Source organism: Ranitomeya variabilis, chromosome 5, assembly GCF_051348905.1.
Source record: "Ranitomeya variabilis isolate aRanVar5 chromosome 5, aRanVar5.hap1, whole genome shotgun sequence".
NCBI classification, from domain to species: Eukaryota; Metazoa; Chordata; class Amphibia; order Anura; family Dendrobatidae; genus Ranitomeya; species Ranitomeya variabilis.
The window spans coordinates 86,013,332-86,032,318 of NC_135236.1; the positions used below are offsets into that span (position 1 = coordinate 86,013,332).

General features: G+C 47.1%; 3 protein-coding genes across 4 annotated transcripts in view; 2 read left to right on the forward strand and 1 right to left on the reverse strand.

Annotated features, from left to right (window-relative positions):
• ENTPD4 (ectonucleoside triphosphate diphosphohydrolase 4) overlaps positions 1-18,197 on the reverse strand; it is a 29,218-nt gene extending 11,021 nt beyond the window's left edge. For both annotated transcript variants that reach the window (XM_077262832.1, XM_077262831.1), the window contains exons 1-4: positions 18,059-18,197; positions 16,286-16,391; positions 15,625-15,822; positions 13,616-13,821 (exon numbers count right to left, since the gene is read on the reverse strand). In XM_077262832.1, the coding sequence (XP_077118947.1) occupies positions 13,616-13,821; positions 15,625-15,822; positions 16,286-16,293 (412 nt within the window). In that variant the 5' untranslated portion in view covers positions 16,294-16,391; positions 18,059-18,197. The remainder of the gene's footprint in view (positions 1-13,615; positions 13,822-15,624; positions 15,823-16,285; positions 16,392-18,058) is intronic.
• LOC143775008 (uncharacterized) lies at positions 4,732-6,117 on the forward strand. The gene is made up of 5 exons (XM_077262825.1): positions 4,732-4,993; positions 5,083-5,157; positions 5,265-5,351; positions 5,450-5,666; positions 5,760-6,117. The coding sequence occupies exons 1-5, from the start codon at positions 4,784-4,786 to the stop codon at positions 5,921-5,923; spliced, it is 753 nt and encodes a 250-aa protein (XP_077118940.1). The 5' UTR covers positions 4,732-4,783; the 3' UTR covers positions 5,924-6,117.
• A 17-nt stretch (positions 18,198-18,214) lies between the features above and the next one.
• The window catches only part of LOC143775012 (uncharacterized), a 50,867-nt gene continuing 50,094 nt past the window's right edge, over positions 18,215-18,987 (forward strand). The window contains exon 1 of the mRNA XM_077262830.1: positions 18,215-18,327. The gene's annotated coding sequence lies outside the window, so the exon portion shown is untranslated. The remainder of the gene's footprint in view (positions 18,328-18,987) is intronic.

The window sequence follows — 18,987 nt, forward strand, 5'->3', positions numbered from 1 at the left end:
AGGCCACGACCCTACATAAAGGCCACGACCCTACATAGAGGCCACCACCCTACATAAAGGCCACCACCCTACATAAAGGCCACCACCCTACATAAAGGCCACCACCCTACATAAAGGCCACCACCCTACATAAAGGCCACCACCCTACATAAAGGCCACCACCCTACATAAAGGCCACCACCCTACATAAAGGCCACCACCCTACATAAAGGCCACCACCCTACATAAAGGCCACCACCCTACATAAAGGCCACCACCCTACATAGAGGCCACTACCCTACATAAAGGCTGACTGGGGGCCTCTGTAAGAGAGGACACATCCAGTGGAGGCAGCGACTCCACAACTCAACATCAGACCAGGTAATAAGTATCTGTACAAGAGCCTGTTTTCAGTGAGTTTTTGCCTACGTTGAACACGTCCCCTCATTCTTCTTACATGTCAGACAATAGATCTGGTGAAAGGTCTCATTTCCTATGGTTGTTTACAAAGGAGACATTTCCCTTTTCCCGTCCTACACCCTCATACTGGTTTAGCGAGTCCCTTTGGCCAATACTTCAGTAATCATAATCTTGACGCTGCAGAAAAGCTGATGACCTTAATAGAGATACATGGAACGCAGCAATGAGAAAGGGTCCCTGTAATGGGGCCTCCCGTCAGTGAGGTGAAGGTTTGGGATTCCTCAGCTGTAGTTGAGAGTATGGCTGGAATGTGCAGATATAAGGACAGATCTCTCCTAGACAGCGGCATAATATGAAGCAGTGCAAAATGTCTAACAAGGCCCGTAACTATCACAGGCTGTTAATTAATAGCACTAGTTTTCTCATATGGGCTAAAGGGATCTTTTAAAGCCCCTCAGGGCCAGATGTGAGGAGTGCAATGCCTGCACCAATCATGGTTTGGGCAATCAGAGACCATGGATGATGCAGTAATGTGAACGCCAGCGCCACCTAGTGCTAGGATAAAGGCAGTGCAGTTGTAATACTGTACTGCATAGGACTCCCAGTGACAAAGTCCTATACTAAATCATATATCATAAATCATATTCTAACACAGAAACTGACTATTGCTGAGAAAAGCATTACAGAGCCTAATGCACCATTCAGCTGGGGTTCAGCCTTTATATTGTAGAAATGTAATCATTCCATTAGCCCCCCATTATATCTGGCTGATGCTGGATTACAGACGATCGTGGGGTGCTGCAGCGTGCGCCGGACCCCCAGAGATTTCCTATTGATGACCTCTCAAAGATTTTGTCTTTTAAATGCAGTAGAGGAAGAAACAAATATTTGGCAAACTAAACATATCCTTTAAAGGGAACCTGTCACCTGAATTTGGCGGGACCAGTTTTGGGTCATATGGGTGGGGTTTTCGGGTGTTTGATTCACCCTTTCCTTACCCGCTGGCTGCATGCTGGCCGCAATATTGGATTGAAGTTCATTCTCTGTCCTCCGGAGTACACGCCGGCGCGCAAGGCAATCTTGCCTTGCGCCGGCGTGTACTCCGGAGGACAGAGAATGAACTTCAATCCAATATTGCGGCCAGCATGCAGCCAGCGGGTGAGGAAAGGGTAAATCAAACACCCGAAAATCCCGCCCATATGACCCAAAACTGGTCCGCCAAATTCAGGTGACAGGTTCCCTTTAATAATAAATGAGCTGGCAAGCGGTTACTTTGGAAGCTCTCACGGCTGCTTGCAGACTAGTCCGCTAGTAAGGAGATCAGTGATAAGGTCATTTTACATAGAGGCAGTAAAACGAGCACTGATGGACGATAGAAGTCATTACCGTGCACAAGACATCTTCATGGTTCAACAAATCGGATACTTCTCTGTTTCACACTAGCGTTAACTGCATTACGTTTCAAAACGTCTTTTTTCAGAAAAAACGCATCCAGCAAAACTTTTTGCTGGATGCGTTTTTTTCCCATAGACTTGTATTGGCGACGTATGGCGACGGATTGGCATACGTCGTGTACGTTTTACGACGGATGCGTCGAAATTTGGCGACACGTCGTCTCAAAAAAACGTAGATTGTAACGTTTTTTGTCTCCGCCTAAAAAACGTGTCGCGACGCATCCTGCGGCATACGTCGTTGGCTGCAATGGAAGCCTATGAGCGACGGATGCGTCGGGACACGTCGTACGACGCAATGCAGCGCTGCAATACGTTTTTTTTACACTGAGCATGCTCAGAAGAAGTATTTTGTTGCCAATTGGCCAGACACCCCCAAATCTATATAAACCTGGCCTGGGCCTTGAACCCCACATATGCCAGCAAGACACAGAGAAGCAAAGAAGCCTGCCAGCAAGAGCCAGCCTGCCACAAGACCCCAGCCAAGCACAAGACCCCAGCCAGCCTGTCACAAGACTGCAGCCAGCCTGCCACAAGACTCCAGCCATCCTGCCACAAGACTCCAGCCATCCTGCCACAAGACTCCAGCCATCCTGCTACAAGACTCCAGCCACCATAGCCAGTGTGAGTATTGCAATTTTAGTGTGCATCTGTGTGCCTGTGCATTTCTGTGTGTATGAGGTACTACTGACTACAGCAAGAGCTTAAAACCTGAAGAGAACCTGAGGCCTGCCATCGTCCTGCACCAGCCAGTGCCATGCTAGAGTCCAGATCCACCATGATGCCAGCCACTGTGAAGACCTGCTGCTTCAGCCAAAGGATTGTCAGCCTTTTGTATGTGTGTGTGTGTATGCGTCTTCTGATTGGTTTCACCTTTCTGCCTTTGTTGTACATATGTGTATTTGCATAAAGCTATGTGCGTGCATGTGTATGTGTGCATTTTTGGACGGCTGTGTGCTTTTGTACCATGTGCCTGCACCATATTATGCCTTTGCCAATTTTATGCCTGTTCATGTGGGAGGGTATGTGTCCATGTGCAGGATTGCATCAGGATGTGGTCAGGATTTTCCATCAGTATTTGTACGCCAAAACCAGGAGTGGGTGATAAAAGCAAAAGTGTGCCTGTTTTCGTATTATACTTTACCTAATTTTTACACTCCTGGTTTTGGCTTACAAATACTGATGGGAAATCCTGCCCAAATTCTGATGCGATCCTGAATGTGGACACATACCATGCATGTTTTTTGGGTACGTCTTGTTGATGGCATGTGCATTTGTCCATGCTGTATAATTGGTTATTTGCCTTTTTCTGATGTATTGACTGTATAGTGGTCTGTGCAGCATGTGGTTTAATTTTTTTTTTTTTTTTTTAAATCTGATGTGTTTTTTAAAAAAGTCTAGCGGTGTGCAGCTTGTGGTTTGAATGTGTGAGTGTGGGGTTTTTCTATTTAATAAAAAAGTGTTGAATTTTTTTTTATTACAGTTATAACCATTTGCAGTTGAAGTACTTGTATTTAAAATAAAGAGCATGTCAGCTCCTTGTGATTTTTAAAAAAAAAAGTGCAAAAAAAAATTATAATAAAATGTTTATTAAAAAAATGTCCGTAGTATTATTTCATAAAGGTAAATTTAAAACTGGTGTATGTACCAATGGTTACACATGCAATACAGGGTTGGTTGAGGGCTCATTTTTTTTAATAAAGGTTAACCTGTAAAGTATTTTTTTTTTTTTTTTGGGGGGGGAGAGGTTATTTATTTTAAATAAAATGTGTCAAATATATTTTTTCATGGTGTTAACATTAAAAAATTTTGTTTTTTGGGACATGGAAATGAATGGTATAACGTGCAACTTTTTTGGGGGGTTTTGGTGTTCACCTGTATGAACATTTCTGACATCATTTTAGTAGGGTGTTTATCATTGAACATTACCTAGTTCAGGGGGTGGTCTAACTATAGATCCATTATACATATAACAGATAAACCAGGACACAGCCGCTGCCCACCAGGACACAGCCACTGCCCACCAGGACACAGCCGCTGCCCACCAGGACACAGCCGCTGCCCACCAGGACACAGCCACTGCCCACCAGGACACAGCCACTGCCCACCAGGACACAGCCGCTGCCCACCAGGACCACAGCTAAAGAGCTAGAAGTAAGTTTTGAAGACCCCAATCTGCTACTTCAATGTGTCGAGCAGATTGCAAGTGTGTCTTTAACTTACAGAACCACCAGGACACAGCCGCTGCCCACCAGGACACAGCCGCTGCCCACCAGGACACAGCCACTGCCCACCAGGACACAGCCGCTGCCCACCAGGACACAGCCGCTGCCCACCAGGACACAGCCACTGCCCACCAGGACACAGCCGCTGCCCACCAGGACCACAGCTAAAGAGCTAGAAGTAAGTTTTGAAGACCCCAATCTGCTACTTCAATGTGTCGAGCAGATTGCAAGTGTGTCTTTAACTTACAGAACCACCAGGACACAGCCGCTGCCCACCAGGACACAGCCGCTGCCCACCAGGACACAGCCACTGCCCACCAGGACACAGCCGCTGCCCACCAGGACCACAGCTAAAGAGCTAGAAGTAAGTTTTGAAGACCCCAATCTGCTACTTCAATGTGTCGAGCAGATTGCAAGTGTGTCTTTAACTTACAGAACCACCAGGACACAGCCGCTGCCCACCAGGACACAGCCGCTGCCCACCAGGACACAGCCACTGCCCACCAGGACACAGCCGCTGCCCACCAGGACACAGCCGCTGCCCACCAGGACACAGCCACTGCCCACCAGGACACAGCCGCTGCCCACCAGGACACAGCCGCTGCCCACCAGGACACAGCCACTGCCCACCAGGACACAGCCGCTGCCCACCAGGACCACAGCTAAAGAGCTAGAAGTAAGTTTTGAAGACCCCAATCTGCTACTTCAATGTGTCGAGCAGATTGCAAGTGTGTCTTTAACTTACAGAACCACCAGGACACAGCCGCTGCCCACCAGGACACAGCCGCTGCCCACCAGGACACAGCCACTGCCCACCAGGACACAGCCACTGCCCACCAGGACACAGCCGCTGCCCACCAGGACCACAAAACGATGTCCTCTTCTGACAGCCCTCCTCCACAGCAACAGCGTGTATCGGTAAGTTAACACAAAATTTTTTTTTTTTTTTAAATTTCTTTAAATTAAATTTTTATGGATAACTACATGCATACATTATGTTTCAACAGGAAGCTGAATCAGATGAGGAGCTGTCAGAAGGGGGCGAGACGGGTGGAGAGATGCAAGTGGAGGAGGAACCAAGTGTAAGTAGTGGTGAAACAGTTGCTTCGCACATCACACTGCACCATACACAAAACAGATTACTAAACACCTGCCTACCTTAACTGAGAATTTGTTTCCTTCATTTCAGGCTGCTGCTGCTGCTCCTGCTGCTGCCGCTGAAGGCTCTCCCAGACAGTCCCAGAGTCGGCGGACTCGTCGCCACGGTCGGCCATCAGTGAGTTTTTTTTTTTTGGGGGGAGGGGGATTCTATTGGTACTTTAGTATTTCAGTGTACTAATTTGTTTGTTTTCCTTTTTTTTTTTTTTGACACAGGCTTCACAGCGTGCTCCCGCAGAAGAGGAGGATGATGATGATGATGACATTGATGTAGACTGTCTCATCGAGGAGGTTCGTGAGCGGGAGCCGCTGTGGAACATGGCTGACCGCAGGCATGCAGATACCGGTGTCACCCGTCGGCTCTGGGACGAAGTGTGTCGCACCCTGTTTCCAAGGCGGGAGAGCCTTCATCCTCAGCAGCAGAGCAAACTAGGTAAGTATTCACTTTCCAGTGATGTTTTGAGCTGACTGTAATGTATTGCATTTACCAATTTTTTGTTTTTTCTTTTGATTCTTGTCTTCACAGTTGGAAAGGTTAGGAAGCGGTGGCGGTCACTGAGGGATCGCTTTAAGAGGGAATTCAATGATGAGATGAAGGCCCCGAGTGGCTCTGCAGGAAGGAAGAGGAGCAGATATAAATATGGCCAGGCCCTCTCCTTCCTGAGGCAAACAATGCTGAGCAGAGTGTAAGTATTCTACAGCCCAATTATAACCATGTTAACCTGTCTACTTAGTTTGCTTTCAGTCAGGGCTTTTTCATTCCAATGTATTAATTTCTTTTGTTTTTTCTTTCACAGCACCTTCTCCAGCCACCGGGCGCCTGCATCTTCCTCTGCGCCCTCTGAAGCGATCCCTCCTGAGTCCGCCACTGAGGGCCACGTCGGTAGGCCCCACACCTCTGTCCCCTCCTCTGACCCCTCTGTCCTCTCCTCTGACCCCTCTGTCCCCTCCACTTCATCCGCCCCAAGCAGTGGAGCATTATTGCAGGCTTCATTGCTCGCATCTGATGCTGAACAGTTAGCGTTCCCTTTACCCCACCCCTCTGATCCTGCCACCTCGACACCACCATTAGGTTCGTGGCGGCAGCGCCAGAGGGGTCAGGAAAGGAGCTATGCTCCTGAGTTCTTACACCTGAATGCATCCTTCCAAGGCTCTTTCAAAATTTTGGGAGAGCAAGTGACTGCTGGTTTCAACATGGTGCAATCACGCATCAGTGAAACAAGCCAGGAAACCAGCAGTCGCTTGGATAGGCTGCATTCAGCTGTAAGTCCCGATCCGGCCAACCTTTTTTTCCAATCCATGCTCATGAGCATGGAGAAGCTTTCTTTTGAGCAACAGATGCGGGTAATGAATACCTGCCATAATGCTGCACTGCAGGCCATTAATGAATCGACCCACACACCTCACCACACCTCCACTCCAATTCCACACCATACCCCCCATTACCAAACCCAGCCCCAATACCCACACCAGCAGCATTACCAAACCCAGCTCCAATCCCCACACCAGCACCATTACCAAACCCCACGCCACTCCCACTACCCTACCCAGTCACAATACCCGACCCAGTCCCCACAACAATCCCGGCCCCTAGACCAAATTACTTCCCCAATGTTTTCCTTACTGAACTTTTCTCTTCCACCTACCCCAACACCACCCCCCTCTGGTCAGCCTCTTGGTTTAACCCCCACTTCCACTGCACCCCAAACAAGTAGGGTTTCCCCACCTATCGACGTGGTCCAACCTTCCGGCACATCCTCCTCTCATATCTCCACCCAACACTTTGAAAATTTGTAAAGTGTGTAAATAAGATTCTAAAAAATGTTCTAATTTTTCTATAAAAATGTTGGAAAATATATATATATTTTTTTGGCAAAACAAAAAAAAAAAAAAAAAAAAAGAGTTAAAATAAATTTCTGATTACAATTCTACTCTTTGTGTGTGTGTGGATTTATTAAGGTAATATAATAAAAAAAGGTTTAATAAAAACAAACACCAGACATGTAAAGGGTATAACATAATGGTTTTACTAGCAAGAAAACCACGCTTTTGGGCCTTTTTTTTGGGGGGGGGGGCAGAAACACTTTTTTTACATAACCAAAACACATGGGAAACAGGTTACACATGGGAAACAGGTTACACAATCATGTCTTGCCACGGGATCCGCCCGACAGGTGAGACAAAATAATCGGCAAACTGGTCCCTCATCCTTGTAACTGAACTTGTAGAGCGAACCGAGCTGCTGCGGTAGTCCCACAAGGTGGTCTCCAACTCTTCATCATCCAAAGAAACGGGCTCCTTTGACAGGACAAAGTTGTGGAGCACCACACAGGCTTTAACTACCTCGTCTATAGTTGTTGTTTTCAGCTTGATAGCCGTCAGCAGAACTCGCCACTTCGCCGTCAATATGCCAAAGGAACACTCCACTACTCTTCGTGCTCTAGTAAGCCGGTAATTAAAGACCCGCTTGGTATGGTTTAAGTTCCGGCTACTGTACGGTTTCAGTAGGTGCAGCGACAGTTGAAAGGCTTCATCACCTACAAAGACATATTCCAGGGCTGGGTCATTTGTTCCTGGCAGTGGTCTGGCTGGCGGGAAATCGTAGCTCTCTCCATAAAGGCAACGACCCATCGGAGAGTTTTTAAACACTTGCGAATCATTGGACCGTCCATACGCTCCAATGTCCACGGCAAGGAACCTGCAGTTGGCGTCTGCAATAGCCATAAGGACGATGGAGAAATACTTCTTATAATTATAATACTCCGATCCTGTTCCTGCCGGTTTCGCAATCCTTATGTGTTTCCCGTCAACTGCACCCACACAATTAGGGAAATTGCAAATTTGCTGAAACTCTTCAGCACTTCGCAACCAGATTTCCGTGGATGGTTGGGGGATATACTCTGGTTGCAAAGTGGTCCAAACAGCCCGACATGTGTCCTTCACTATTCCAGAGATAGTTGAAATGCCCAGCCTGAACTGATAATGGAGCGAAGTCATAGATTCACCCGTAGCTAGGAAACTTTATAAAAAAAAAAAAAAAAAAAATGTTAAAAATTGTTTGTCTGTGCAATTTTTTATAATATGGCACTGTTAATTTTTTTTAAAATGACAGGAGACCCAATAAAACCAGCATGAATCCGGTGTAAAAAAACAGTGGAATGTCCGCCAAGAAAACCCAAATTACATGCTGCAGAAAATAGTGCGCAATATGTCAGCGCAGTATTGTCTGCAGCATGTAATATAACATTCAAAATGACCAATGACAGGAAAAAAGCAGTTGCATGTCATCAAACCCAAAAAACCCAAAAAAAAAAAAACTGCAGAAAATGCAACGCAATATTTCAGCACAGTATTTTCTGCAGTCTGTTAACATTCAATATCAGCAATGACATTTAAATAAAGCAGTTGAATGTCCGCCAAGAAAACACAAACTACATGCTGCAGAAAATAGTGCGCAATATGTCAGCGCAGTATTGTCTGCAGCATGTAATATAACATTCAAAATGACCAATGACAGGAAAAAAGCAGTTGCATGTCATCAAACCCAAAAAAACCAAAAAAAAAAAAAACTGCAGAAAATGCAACGCAATATTTCAGCACAGTATTTTCTGCAGTCTGTTAACATTCAATATCAGCAATGACATTTAAATAAAGCAGTTGAATGTCCGCCAAGAAAACCAAAACTACATGCTGCAGAAAATAGTGCGCAATATGCCAGCGCAGTATTTTCTGCAGCATGTAATATAACATTCAATATCAGCAATGAAATAAAAAAAAGAGGCTTACCGCAGGGTCACCATCAGCCGCTCCGCCGGTGTGATGGCAAGCCTCATCCTTGTATCCTGTCTTCGGATGACATCCTCCAGTTTTGCAAGCAAAAAATCAAAATGTTCAATCCTCATCCGCACGTAGTTGTGGAATTTGTGTGGATTGTGCCGCAACTCCAGGTACAGAGTGGACTGGACACCCCGGGTCATCCGTAGTTGATTAATCGGATGAATCCACATTCGTCTTCGTCTCCGTTGCTGCAGAAGCATCCTACGCCTTTCCGCTGCCGCCTCCTTCTCCCGCACTATGATATCCAGGCGATTTGTCTCAAAGATAACGTCGGTAACCAAACTAGCAATCCTCCCAAGAACACCTTCCATCGCTGCCACAAAACTAAAACCCACAAAGATGGGCTGTAAATACAGTACTATATAGTTTTTCAAATTTTCCAGTAGCCAATCAAATTTTGGGAGCCTCCCCTTTTAAAAACGGATCCGTCGGAAAAACGGATACAACGGATGGTAAAACGGATACAACGTATGCAACGCATCCAGTATTTTCGACGGAAACGTTTAGCGGATTTGCGACGGATCCGTCGAAATGCTGGATGCGTGGCATACGTTTGTCACCGTTTTTCACTTTTTTGACGCATCCGTTTTTTCGGCCAAAAAACGGATTTGCGACGTAATGCAGTTAACGCTAGTGTGAAACTAGCCTAAGTTGCTTCTGCCTGTCTACACCAGGGGATATATTGGATACATAAAGCATTGATAGCTCAGTGCAAAAGATGGGATGAACGACAAACAAGTGAGAGCTCACCGAAATCTCCAGTGTGAACAGATGATCAGTTCCCGATATTCCACTCATGGAAAAAGTGACAGAAGGTTACAGGTCATGGATAAAAATCCCTGTGGCATTAAACCTGGGACTCACAGACAACGGGTACAGAGGCTGCACACGCTGCTTATACTTTTTTTTTTTTCTTGATAACTTTCTCAACAAACAAAATCAGCTATCTATACCTGTTTTTTACGCAAGGTCGGGGGGGGGGGGGTATATTTCCTAGACACCACCCTTTTCATGAATAGCATTTTGCACTCGTGACAACATACAGTTGTGCTCAAGAGTTTACATATCCCGGCAGAATTTATGCTTTCTTGGACTTTTTTCACAGAATATGAATGATAGCACCAAAACCTTTTCTCCAATCATGGTTAGTGGCTGTGTGAAGCCATTTATTGTCTAACTATTGTGTTTTCTCTTTTTAAATCATAGTGACAACCCAAAACATCCAAATGACCCTGATCAAAAGTTCACATACCCCCATTTCTTAATACCATGTATTGCCCCCTCTAACATCAATGACAGCTTGAAGTCTTTTGTGGTAGTTGTGGATGAGGTTCTTTATTTTCTCAGATGGTAAAGCTGTCCACTCTTCTTGGCAAAAGCCTCCAGTTCCTGTAAATTCCTGGGCTGTCTAGCATCAACTGCGCACTTGCGATCTCCCCATAGTGGCTCAATGATATTGAGGCTCAATGATATTGAGGCTCAATGATATTGAGGCTCAATGATATTGAGGCTCAATGATATTGAGGCTCAATGATATTGAGGCTCAATGATATTGAGGTCAGGAGACTGAGATGGCCACTCCACAACCTTCACTGTAGCCAATGACAGGTCGACTTGGCCTTGTGTTTTGGATCGTTGTCATGTTGGAACGCCAAGTACATCTCATGTGCAGCTTCTGGGCTGATGAGGGCAAATTTGCTTCCAGTATTTGCTGATAACGTGCTGCATTCATCTTTCCTTCAACTTTAACCACATTTCCTGTGCCTTGCAGCTCACCCATCCCAAAAACATCAGCGTTCCACCTCCATGCTTTACAGTACGAATGGTGTTCCTTTCATCATAGACCTTGTTGACCTCCCTCCAAATGTAACATTTATGGTTGTGGCCAAAAAGTTAAATTTTGGTCTCATCACTCTAAATTACCTTGTTCCAGAAGTTTTGAGGCTTGTCTCTGTACTGTTTTGCGTATTATAGGCGAGATACTTTGTGGCATTTGCACAGTAATTGCTTTCCCCTGGTGACTCGACCATGCAGCCCATTTTTCTTCACGTGCCTCCTTATTGTGCATTTTGAAACAGCCACACCGCTAGTTTTTAGGAAGTCCAGTATTTCAGCTGATGTTATTTGCGGGTTTTTCTTTGCATCCACAATTTTCCTGGCAGTTGTGGATGACATTTTTGTTGGTCTACCTGACCATGGTTTTGTTTTTACAGAGCCCCTGATTTTCCATTTGTTAATCACAGTTTGAATGCTGCTGACTGGATTTATCAATTCCTTGGATATCTTTTTGTATCTCTTTCCTGTCTTATACAGTTCAACTACCTAGATCCGTTGACAATTCTTTTGCTTTCCCCATGACGTCAGTGGCTGGATGAAAGATGCAAGAGTCTGCCTGGATCCCAGAAACTCACTCAGCTTTTATGCACACACACTGATTACAAGCAAACAGGTCACCGGTGAGGATGTTACCTTTAGTAGCCATTCAAACCCATTTGTGTCAACTTCTGTGCATGTTAGGCTTCTTTCACACTTCAGTTGTTTGGCGTCAGTCAGCTCCGACATAGTGACGGATAGACAGATCCGTCACAATTGTTGAGAAAACGGTTCTAACGGATCCGTTTTTTTGACGGATCAGTTACTGGGGGGTTGTCTGGGAAAAGTATCTACTTTTTGGAGCATGCGCAATTGAAAAAGCGGATTGGGGCGACGGATCCGCCGAAATGACGGTCGCGACGGATCCGTCGCCCATAGGCAGCCATTCTATGGAATGGCGGACGCGACGGATCCGTCGCGAACCGCCATTTCGGAGCAGACAAAAAACGTTACAATGTCCGTCAATGTCTAGATGACGCCACCAAATCTCGACGGATCCGTCGCATGGCGGATGGAACGGACGACCATGCGCCACAATCCGTCGCTAATGCATGTCTATGGGAAAATAGCGGATCCGCAAAAAAAAAAAAATGGCGGATCCGCTATTTGACGAAAATGGCGGTTTCAAACTGACGCCAAAAGACTGAAGTGTGAAAGAGGCCTTATCAGGCCAAAATCACGAGGGTATGTGAACTGTTGATCAGGGTCATTTGGATGTTTTGGGTTGTCAATATGATTTAAAAAGAGAAAACACAGTAGTTTGACAGTAAATGGCTTCACCCAACCACTAACCATGAGTGGAGAGAAAGTTTTGCTGTTATTGATATTCTCTGAAAAAAGGCCAAGAAAGCGAAAATTCTGTACACTTCTCTCACTAGGATCTCCTCCTCCCCCCAGCTCTCCTCCCTCCATCCCCCCATGAGCTCTCCTCCCTTCCAACCCCCCCACAAGCTCTCCTCCCTGAGCTCTCCTCCCTCCCACCCCGAGCCCTCATCCCTACCCTCTGGAGCTCTGCTTCCCCAAGCTCTTTCCCTGACCCCCAAAGCTCTCCTCCCCGAGCTCTCCTCCCTCCTCCCAGAGCTCTCCTCCCTCCTCCCAGAGCTCTCCTCCCCGAGCTCTCCTCCCTCCTCCCAGAGCTCTCCTCCCTCCTCCCAGAGCTCTCCTCCCTCCTCCCAGAGCTCTCCTCCCTCCTCCCAGAGCTCTCCTCCCTCCTCCCAGAGCTCTCCTCCCTCCTCGAGTAAGAATTCTGGGCAGTAGCAGAACTGTAGCATTAGCAGAACTTGAGTAGAGTTTTATTATTCTAAAGAAACACACTCAGTGCTTGTTCTGATTCCTACACTATTATCACTAGAATGTTAGCATAAAGAGATAACATGGCTTTTCAACAAGTAGCTATTAGGAGAACTGCTCTGAAAGGAGCAATAGGTGGGGGCTGGGGATTGTGATTTTGCAGGACTGATAACAGGACATCAGGTGACAGGGGAGGGGTAGATCCACATTTTTCCCCAGGGCTCATAAGACTCAAATACGACACTGCATGAAAAATCAGCAAGAATTTAAAAAACTTTAAAAAACTAATGCTAAAACTTTAAAAAACTAAAAAACTAATGCAATATCATGGGTTAGAAGGCAAGTAAATACTGAAACACTGTCCGTAACCGTAGCAGTCCCTCCTGCATACTAAGCAGCCACTGTCTGTATCCAGTGAGATTACCCTGTGGGTTCCCCAAAGACGTCACTAATCTCAGAACTTGGCACTTTATTATAACTCCAGATGCAGCAGTACGGGCATTATCTGCTTACGCTTCTCTAATATGTGGCGGGATAATTACAGACCCAGTATTAATGGGGGAGGAGGATGAAGATGTACCATCACTGAAGAGATCATGTCAGGTAATGAAGATATCAAGACACTGGTAGCCTATCCTGGGATGACCTTTCAGGAAAGGCAAGGATGCACAGTTTCCAAGCCACTTTTCAGAGGAGGGTAATCAGCCAAAGACAGACCCCTCTGCCAACATCTCAAAACATTGCCATCCGACCAACCCCCACATCCCCAATATCTGCTGCTGTGAGGCGTCAAGATGCCTCTATACACATTGTGAGTCCAATCCCTGACGACAACCAAGTAATCCACCAGTAGGCCTGGGATCTCATCACTTGGGTCATTACCTGGTTTGATCTTCATCACCACAGTCTTTCTATTCTGGTCTCTCATCTGCTTTATATCCAGCAGGTCATGTGGATTGCCATTATGTCGGGGCCAGCAGTATACAAATATCCGTGATCCGCTGCTTCCACAGTCCACCACTATCCCATAGTTAATATTGGGGTTGCCAGTGTCAGTGGCTTCCATATCGGTAACACGAGCCAGGTATCTAAACGGCAAAATAACACAGCTGAGCGCAAGAACGTGAAGAACCCACATGTCACTACAATCAGGATTACTTGGAAAACAAATTCTGTCTGATCAGAAAAAAAACCCACATTAAAGTGTGAGGGGCTCTTGTTTGGGGGGAAAAAAAAATAGCCAAGAATCAGGTGGGAATTACCGCAGAGGCCTAAGGACTGAGGGGGACTGACACTTCCTAACCCTTGGATCTATTTTTTGGCAGCGCAGGGTCAACAGATGAGAGACTGGAGGGAGGTGAATGGCATGGGTTTGGTTCAAAGGATTTTGGTTCAGTTGTTGGGAAGGGGTTCATTAGTTTAGGGCTTGGAGGCAGGTAGTTTTAGGAAGTTTGGAGCGGCCTATCCTACTTTGACACTACTACAAAAGGTGTGGGAGGAAATTAAAAAGACTAGGAGTGGGGCTCCTGACAAATCTCTCTCCAATATGGCACAACGAAGTTTTACCGGAATTTATTAAACTGGGGGAATTCAAAAATTGGAAGATACTGGGTATTCAATACATGGCCCAAGTACAATATATGTTTATTACACATATAACTTGAAATATGTTAACATGTCTATTTTGACAAAATTGCGCTGTTTCTGAAAAACAAAACAAAAAGACAGATCCTTTTTTCTAATCCTAGAAGACACTAGACACTTTTATGGTGTATCTGTCATCAGATGACTATGCTGAAGCTTTGCTACTAGTCATGAGCAAACAGAGCATATACATACATACATGAAGATTATGTTTCTGGAGTATTTGTGGACCTCATACTGCCCCCTTGGGAGGCAATTGATGGCTGGCTGTTGTGTATCTACCTATATAGTAGAATGAGGGGGACACACAAAGGGAACGTAAAAATAAATACACAATGTGCTCCGTGTTCTCCAATTGCTCCCATTGCCCAAACGGCATGATTTATATTATGTGCAGCTTTTGCTAATTCAGGAGTGAACTTGCTCCAGTACTATGCCAGACTTATTTATACAGGGCAGCATAATCGCAATCATATCCGATTAGTAATATTGTGACTTTTCACACTGCAAGACTATTGTGAACAAGTATTCCTAGGAAAGCTTCATTCCTCATAATCTTGAAGTCTATGAAAGCTCGCAATCACCTCATAAGCGAGCTGAAAAGGTGAAAATCTTTTATGCTGCACAAAAACATCATCATTCTCAGCACAGCCTCATCCTGTGTAAACAGGACCTGTGCTACCAAGAACTATGTTAGCATACAAGTAATGAATAGTGATGAGCGCAAGTGCTCGTTCCTCCAGTTTACTTGGGGTGCACGGATATGAACAGAGCATCGTGGGTGCTCGAGTGACGTACTTGAGTGTCCGCCGACCCATATTTTTCAGCTATTAGACCGCCACAAGACGTGCAGGAATTGCCCATGATCACAGAGCGTTCAGTGCGCTTCATTAGAGTGGTCCGCCTGTGTAAATGACTGCCAAACATGTTACTAATGGGTGACTGGTTAGTGCCACTGTCGTTTCCACCCCTGTAACAGGTGGAGAAGGAGGTATAATGGTGGACGTCATCATTTCATTGCTTAGAGTAGATAAATATAAGTAGAAGATAACACTGCACTGTGGTGGCAAGAAGCCAGTACAAGCTACAGTATTGGGAAAGGATGTGACCGAATATAATAACGAGCACAAAAGTTCACAAAAAGCAACTTCTTTTAAAACCCTCCTCTCCTCCGGGCAGGCTGGGGGCTGGATTTTTCCTTATAGTCAAGTTTATAATATAAAAGAAAAGAACCCAAAACATCTTACCTGTGATAGTGTCGGTCTCGCTGGGAACGGCCGTACTTAGTCCTGACCAGTAGTAGAGAGTAGATCAGAAAGAATAGGACGCTAACCACGGCACCAATAATCACCAGCTGCCGCAGGGTGGTATTCAGGGCACGGGGGCACCCACCGGGGGATATACTAAAGTGCCACGAAGCGGGAAGGAGGCAGGATATGCTTAACCTGCAAGCACAAACAACACAGAACCAATATGACCACTGCTTTATAGAGTGAGAGCAATAAGCCCCCCTCATGCTGCTCAGAGATAGGTCTTAAAATCTGACCAAAATAATGACTGAATTTGCCTTTTATGCAAGACATGATAGACGATATATACTGGCCCCCATCTCTGTTTTTTGCCTGGTGGTCGCTTTGCATAGACAAAAGTGGATGGGGGGCGGCTGCAGTCCTCTGCACTGCGGGGGGCCTTGGGCACCACTGTGCAAGGAAAAATAAGGGACAGTGAATGAGAACGTAGCACTATACTAAAGAACACCTGCACAGTCGACCAAGCGGAGTGTCCATGTGTATGGGCGAGTCATGAGGTATAGCTGTCTGCAGACAATTGTGTAAACTGTATGGCCACGCTCGCCATGGTTACTGTCCACGAAATTCCCACCACTTCTTCCTCAGGTCTGGCACTCACCTTCCCATTTTGAACTGACGTTCAGATGAGCAGTTGTCACATTCAACCCATATTTGCTTCTTTGCTACCGAATTTCTTGCACTGAAGGGTTACCCATGTTCTCCACCTGCACCGAAAACACACAGAGCAGCGTTACACAAGGGGTCTGGGCGATTCCTCATGGTGAGGATACAGGCTGACAGCTTCTCTAGTGTCATCAGAGCTCCTCCATGGCACAGGGAAAAGTGCTGCCATATCCCAGTATAGAAGCCGCCATTTCTAAAGCCTCTGCTTTAGGTCTCTAAATAGCATCTTTCATTGCTTCTGTCTAGAAGATGAAGATGTGACTGGGCACCAAGTGCTCACAGGTTACACGGAGGAGTCTTCATCCTCGCCATGTTAGCATTGGAAATGTCCTTTCAATCGCTGCAAACAGAGATCTCGAAATGAATGTGGAACGCGATCAGGAATGAGACTACAAAACATCGCTACCCAAAACGAGACATTGAAGCAAATCCTCATCCGGAGCTAGAGGTTGTTTTATCCTTATATCCGCTGCACCCAACAAACCTCAACAGGGAGCAAAACGGGCCTCCCGCCTACAGGGAGCAAAACGGGCCTCCCGCCTACAGGGAGCAAAACGGGCCTCCCGCCTACAGGGAGCAAAACGGGCCTCCTGCCCACGGGGATGGGGGAAGCAAACGGGCCTCCCGCCTACAGGGAGCAAAACGGGCCTCCCGCCTACAGGGAGCAAAACGGGCCTCCTGCCCATGGGGACGGGGGAAGCAAACGGGCCTCCCGCCTACAGGAAGCAAACGGGCCTCCCGCCTACAGGAAGCAAACGGGCCTCCTGCCTACAGGAAGCAAACGGGCCTCCTGCCTACAGGAAGCAAACGGGCCTCCTGCCTACAGGAAGCAAACGGGTCTCCTGCCTACAGGAAGCAAACGGGTCTCCTGCCCACGGGGACGGGGGAAGCAAACGGGCCTCCCGCCCACGCGGACGGGGGAAGCAAAAGGGCCTCCTGCCCACGGGAGGGAAACAAACGGGCCTCCTGCCTACAGGGAGAAAACGGGCCTCTCGCCCTTGGGGACGGGGGAAGCAAACGGGCCTCTCGCCCACGGGGACGGGGGAAGCAAACGGGCCTCCCGCCCACGGGGATGCAAACGGGCCTCCTGCCCATGGGGGGGAGCAAATGGGACTCCTGCCTACAGGGAGCAAATGGGTCTCCTGCCCACGGGGACGGGGGAAGCAAATGGGCCTCCTGCCCACGGGGACGGGGGAAGCAAATGGGCCTCCTGCCCACGGGGACGGGGGAAGCAAATGGGCCTCCTGCCCACGGGGACGGGGGAAGCAAATGGGCCTCCTGCCCACGGGGACGGGGGAAGCAAACAGGGTTCCTGTACATGGGCGCTACATGTGTCACAGGGAGAGATCTTGCAATGAGAGAGCAGCAGACATGTGAGAGGACAGGAGACTCCTCTGCACTACACATGACATCCATGGCCTTCTAACACGCGTCACATGTACCAGACATGACAACTCAAGGCAATATGGCCCCTGAAGGCAGAAGCTGCCGCTATGTACACAGAGGACGGGTCTAGGACCCCACACATAATGACAGACATCACACGTATGACAACACACGACTGCACACGTGACACATCACTGTACATACATATGACACGTAACATCCCTACACACGCACATTACATACACAGCCGTCTATGACAGCCTCTAACTCCCGGGACGTGACGTCACTCACTTCCCTCCTCTCCGCCATTACCACACATTACCTGCTCGCTCCTCGCCTCCCCCGGTGCTGTCAGCCGCCACCGTCGAGTGAAGGACACGTCACCGCGGTCAGGTAGACGTCTCTTCCCAGGGGAGGGATGAGGGGAGGTGTATCCGCTGCCGGCGGGCCGTCCTCCCAGCCACAGGCCCGGTAACCAGGCGACCCTAGCAACCACCGAGCACCTGTCTGTAGCTCGCGAGATTACATGCTGAGGGGAACTTCCGGCCTCAAAGGCGCCATCTTTGCAGAGTGAGCTGAGATCCAGGAGCGGTGAGCTGAGGGTTGCGTCTAGTTCGGAGTGAATTTTTTGTGGTCCTCCCTGTAGCCTACAATGGTGACAGTTTGGTGCTGAGGTGACTGTAATCGAGTTTTTCAAAAAGTGAACAGAGCTTCACAGGGAGAAGCATAACAGCGCAGCAACAGAGTCCTTGTAATTTACAACGTTGGATCGTAGTGGATTTTTTGAGGACCTCCTTTTAGCAACTCCATTCTAGCTGATTTACTAATTATTTATTACTAGCTGGTGGCCTGATTCTAACACATTGGGTATTCTAGAATATGTATGTAGTTTATTTATGAAGATTTTAGAATAATACAATGACTACACAGGATTCGGCTGGCCGGGCGCGACCAATTAGCGAAGCGTGGTTCAAATCCCACTCCAATTTGCGGCTGGACTGCGCCTGTCGCTGATTGTTCACGGCCGGCGACGTAGTGTATAGCACAGCCACATAGTATATAACAGCCCATGTAGCATATAACACAGCCCACTTAGTATATAGCACAGCCACGTAGTATATTGCACAGCCCACTTAGTATATAGCACAGCCACGTAGTATATTGCACAGCCTACGTAGTATATTGCACTGCCCACATAGTATTTTGCAGTCACGTAGTATATTGCACAGCCCACGTAGTATATTGCACTGC

Bases quoted from the DNA above. Each gene is read 5' to 3' on its own strand.
- LOC143775008 (XM_077262825.1), top strand. From the start codon at position 4,784: ATGTGTCGAGCAGATTGCAAGTGTGTCTTTAACTTACAGAACCACCAG. The intron at 5,352-5,449 runs GTGAGTTTTTTT...TTTTTGACACAG, and splicing joins GTCGCCACGGTCGGCCATCA to GCTTCACAGCGTGCTCCCGC. The intron at 5,667-5,759 runs GTAAGTATTCAC...TTGTCTTCACAG, and splicing joins TCAGCAGCAGAGCAAACTAG to TTGGAAAGGTTAGGAAGCGG.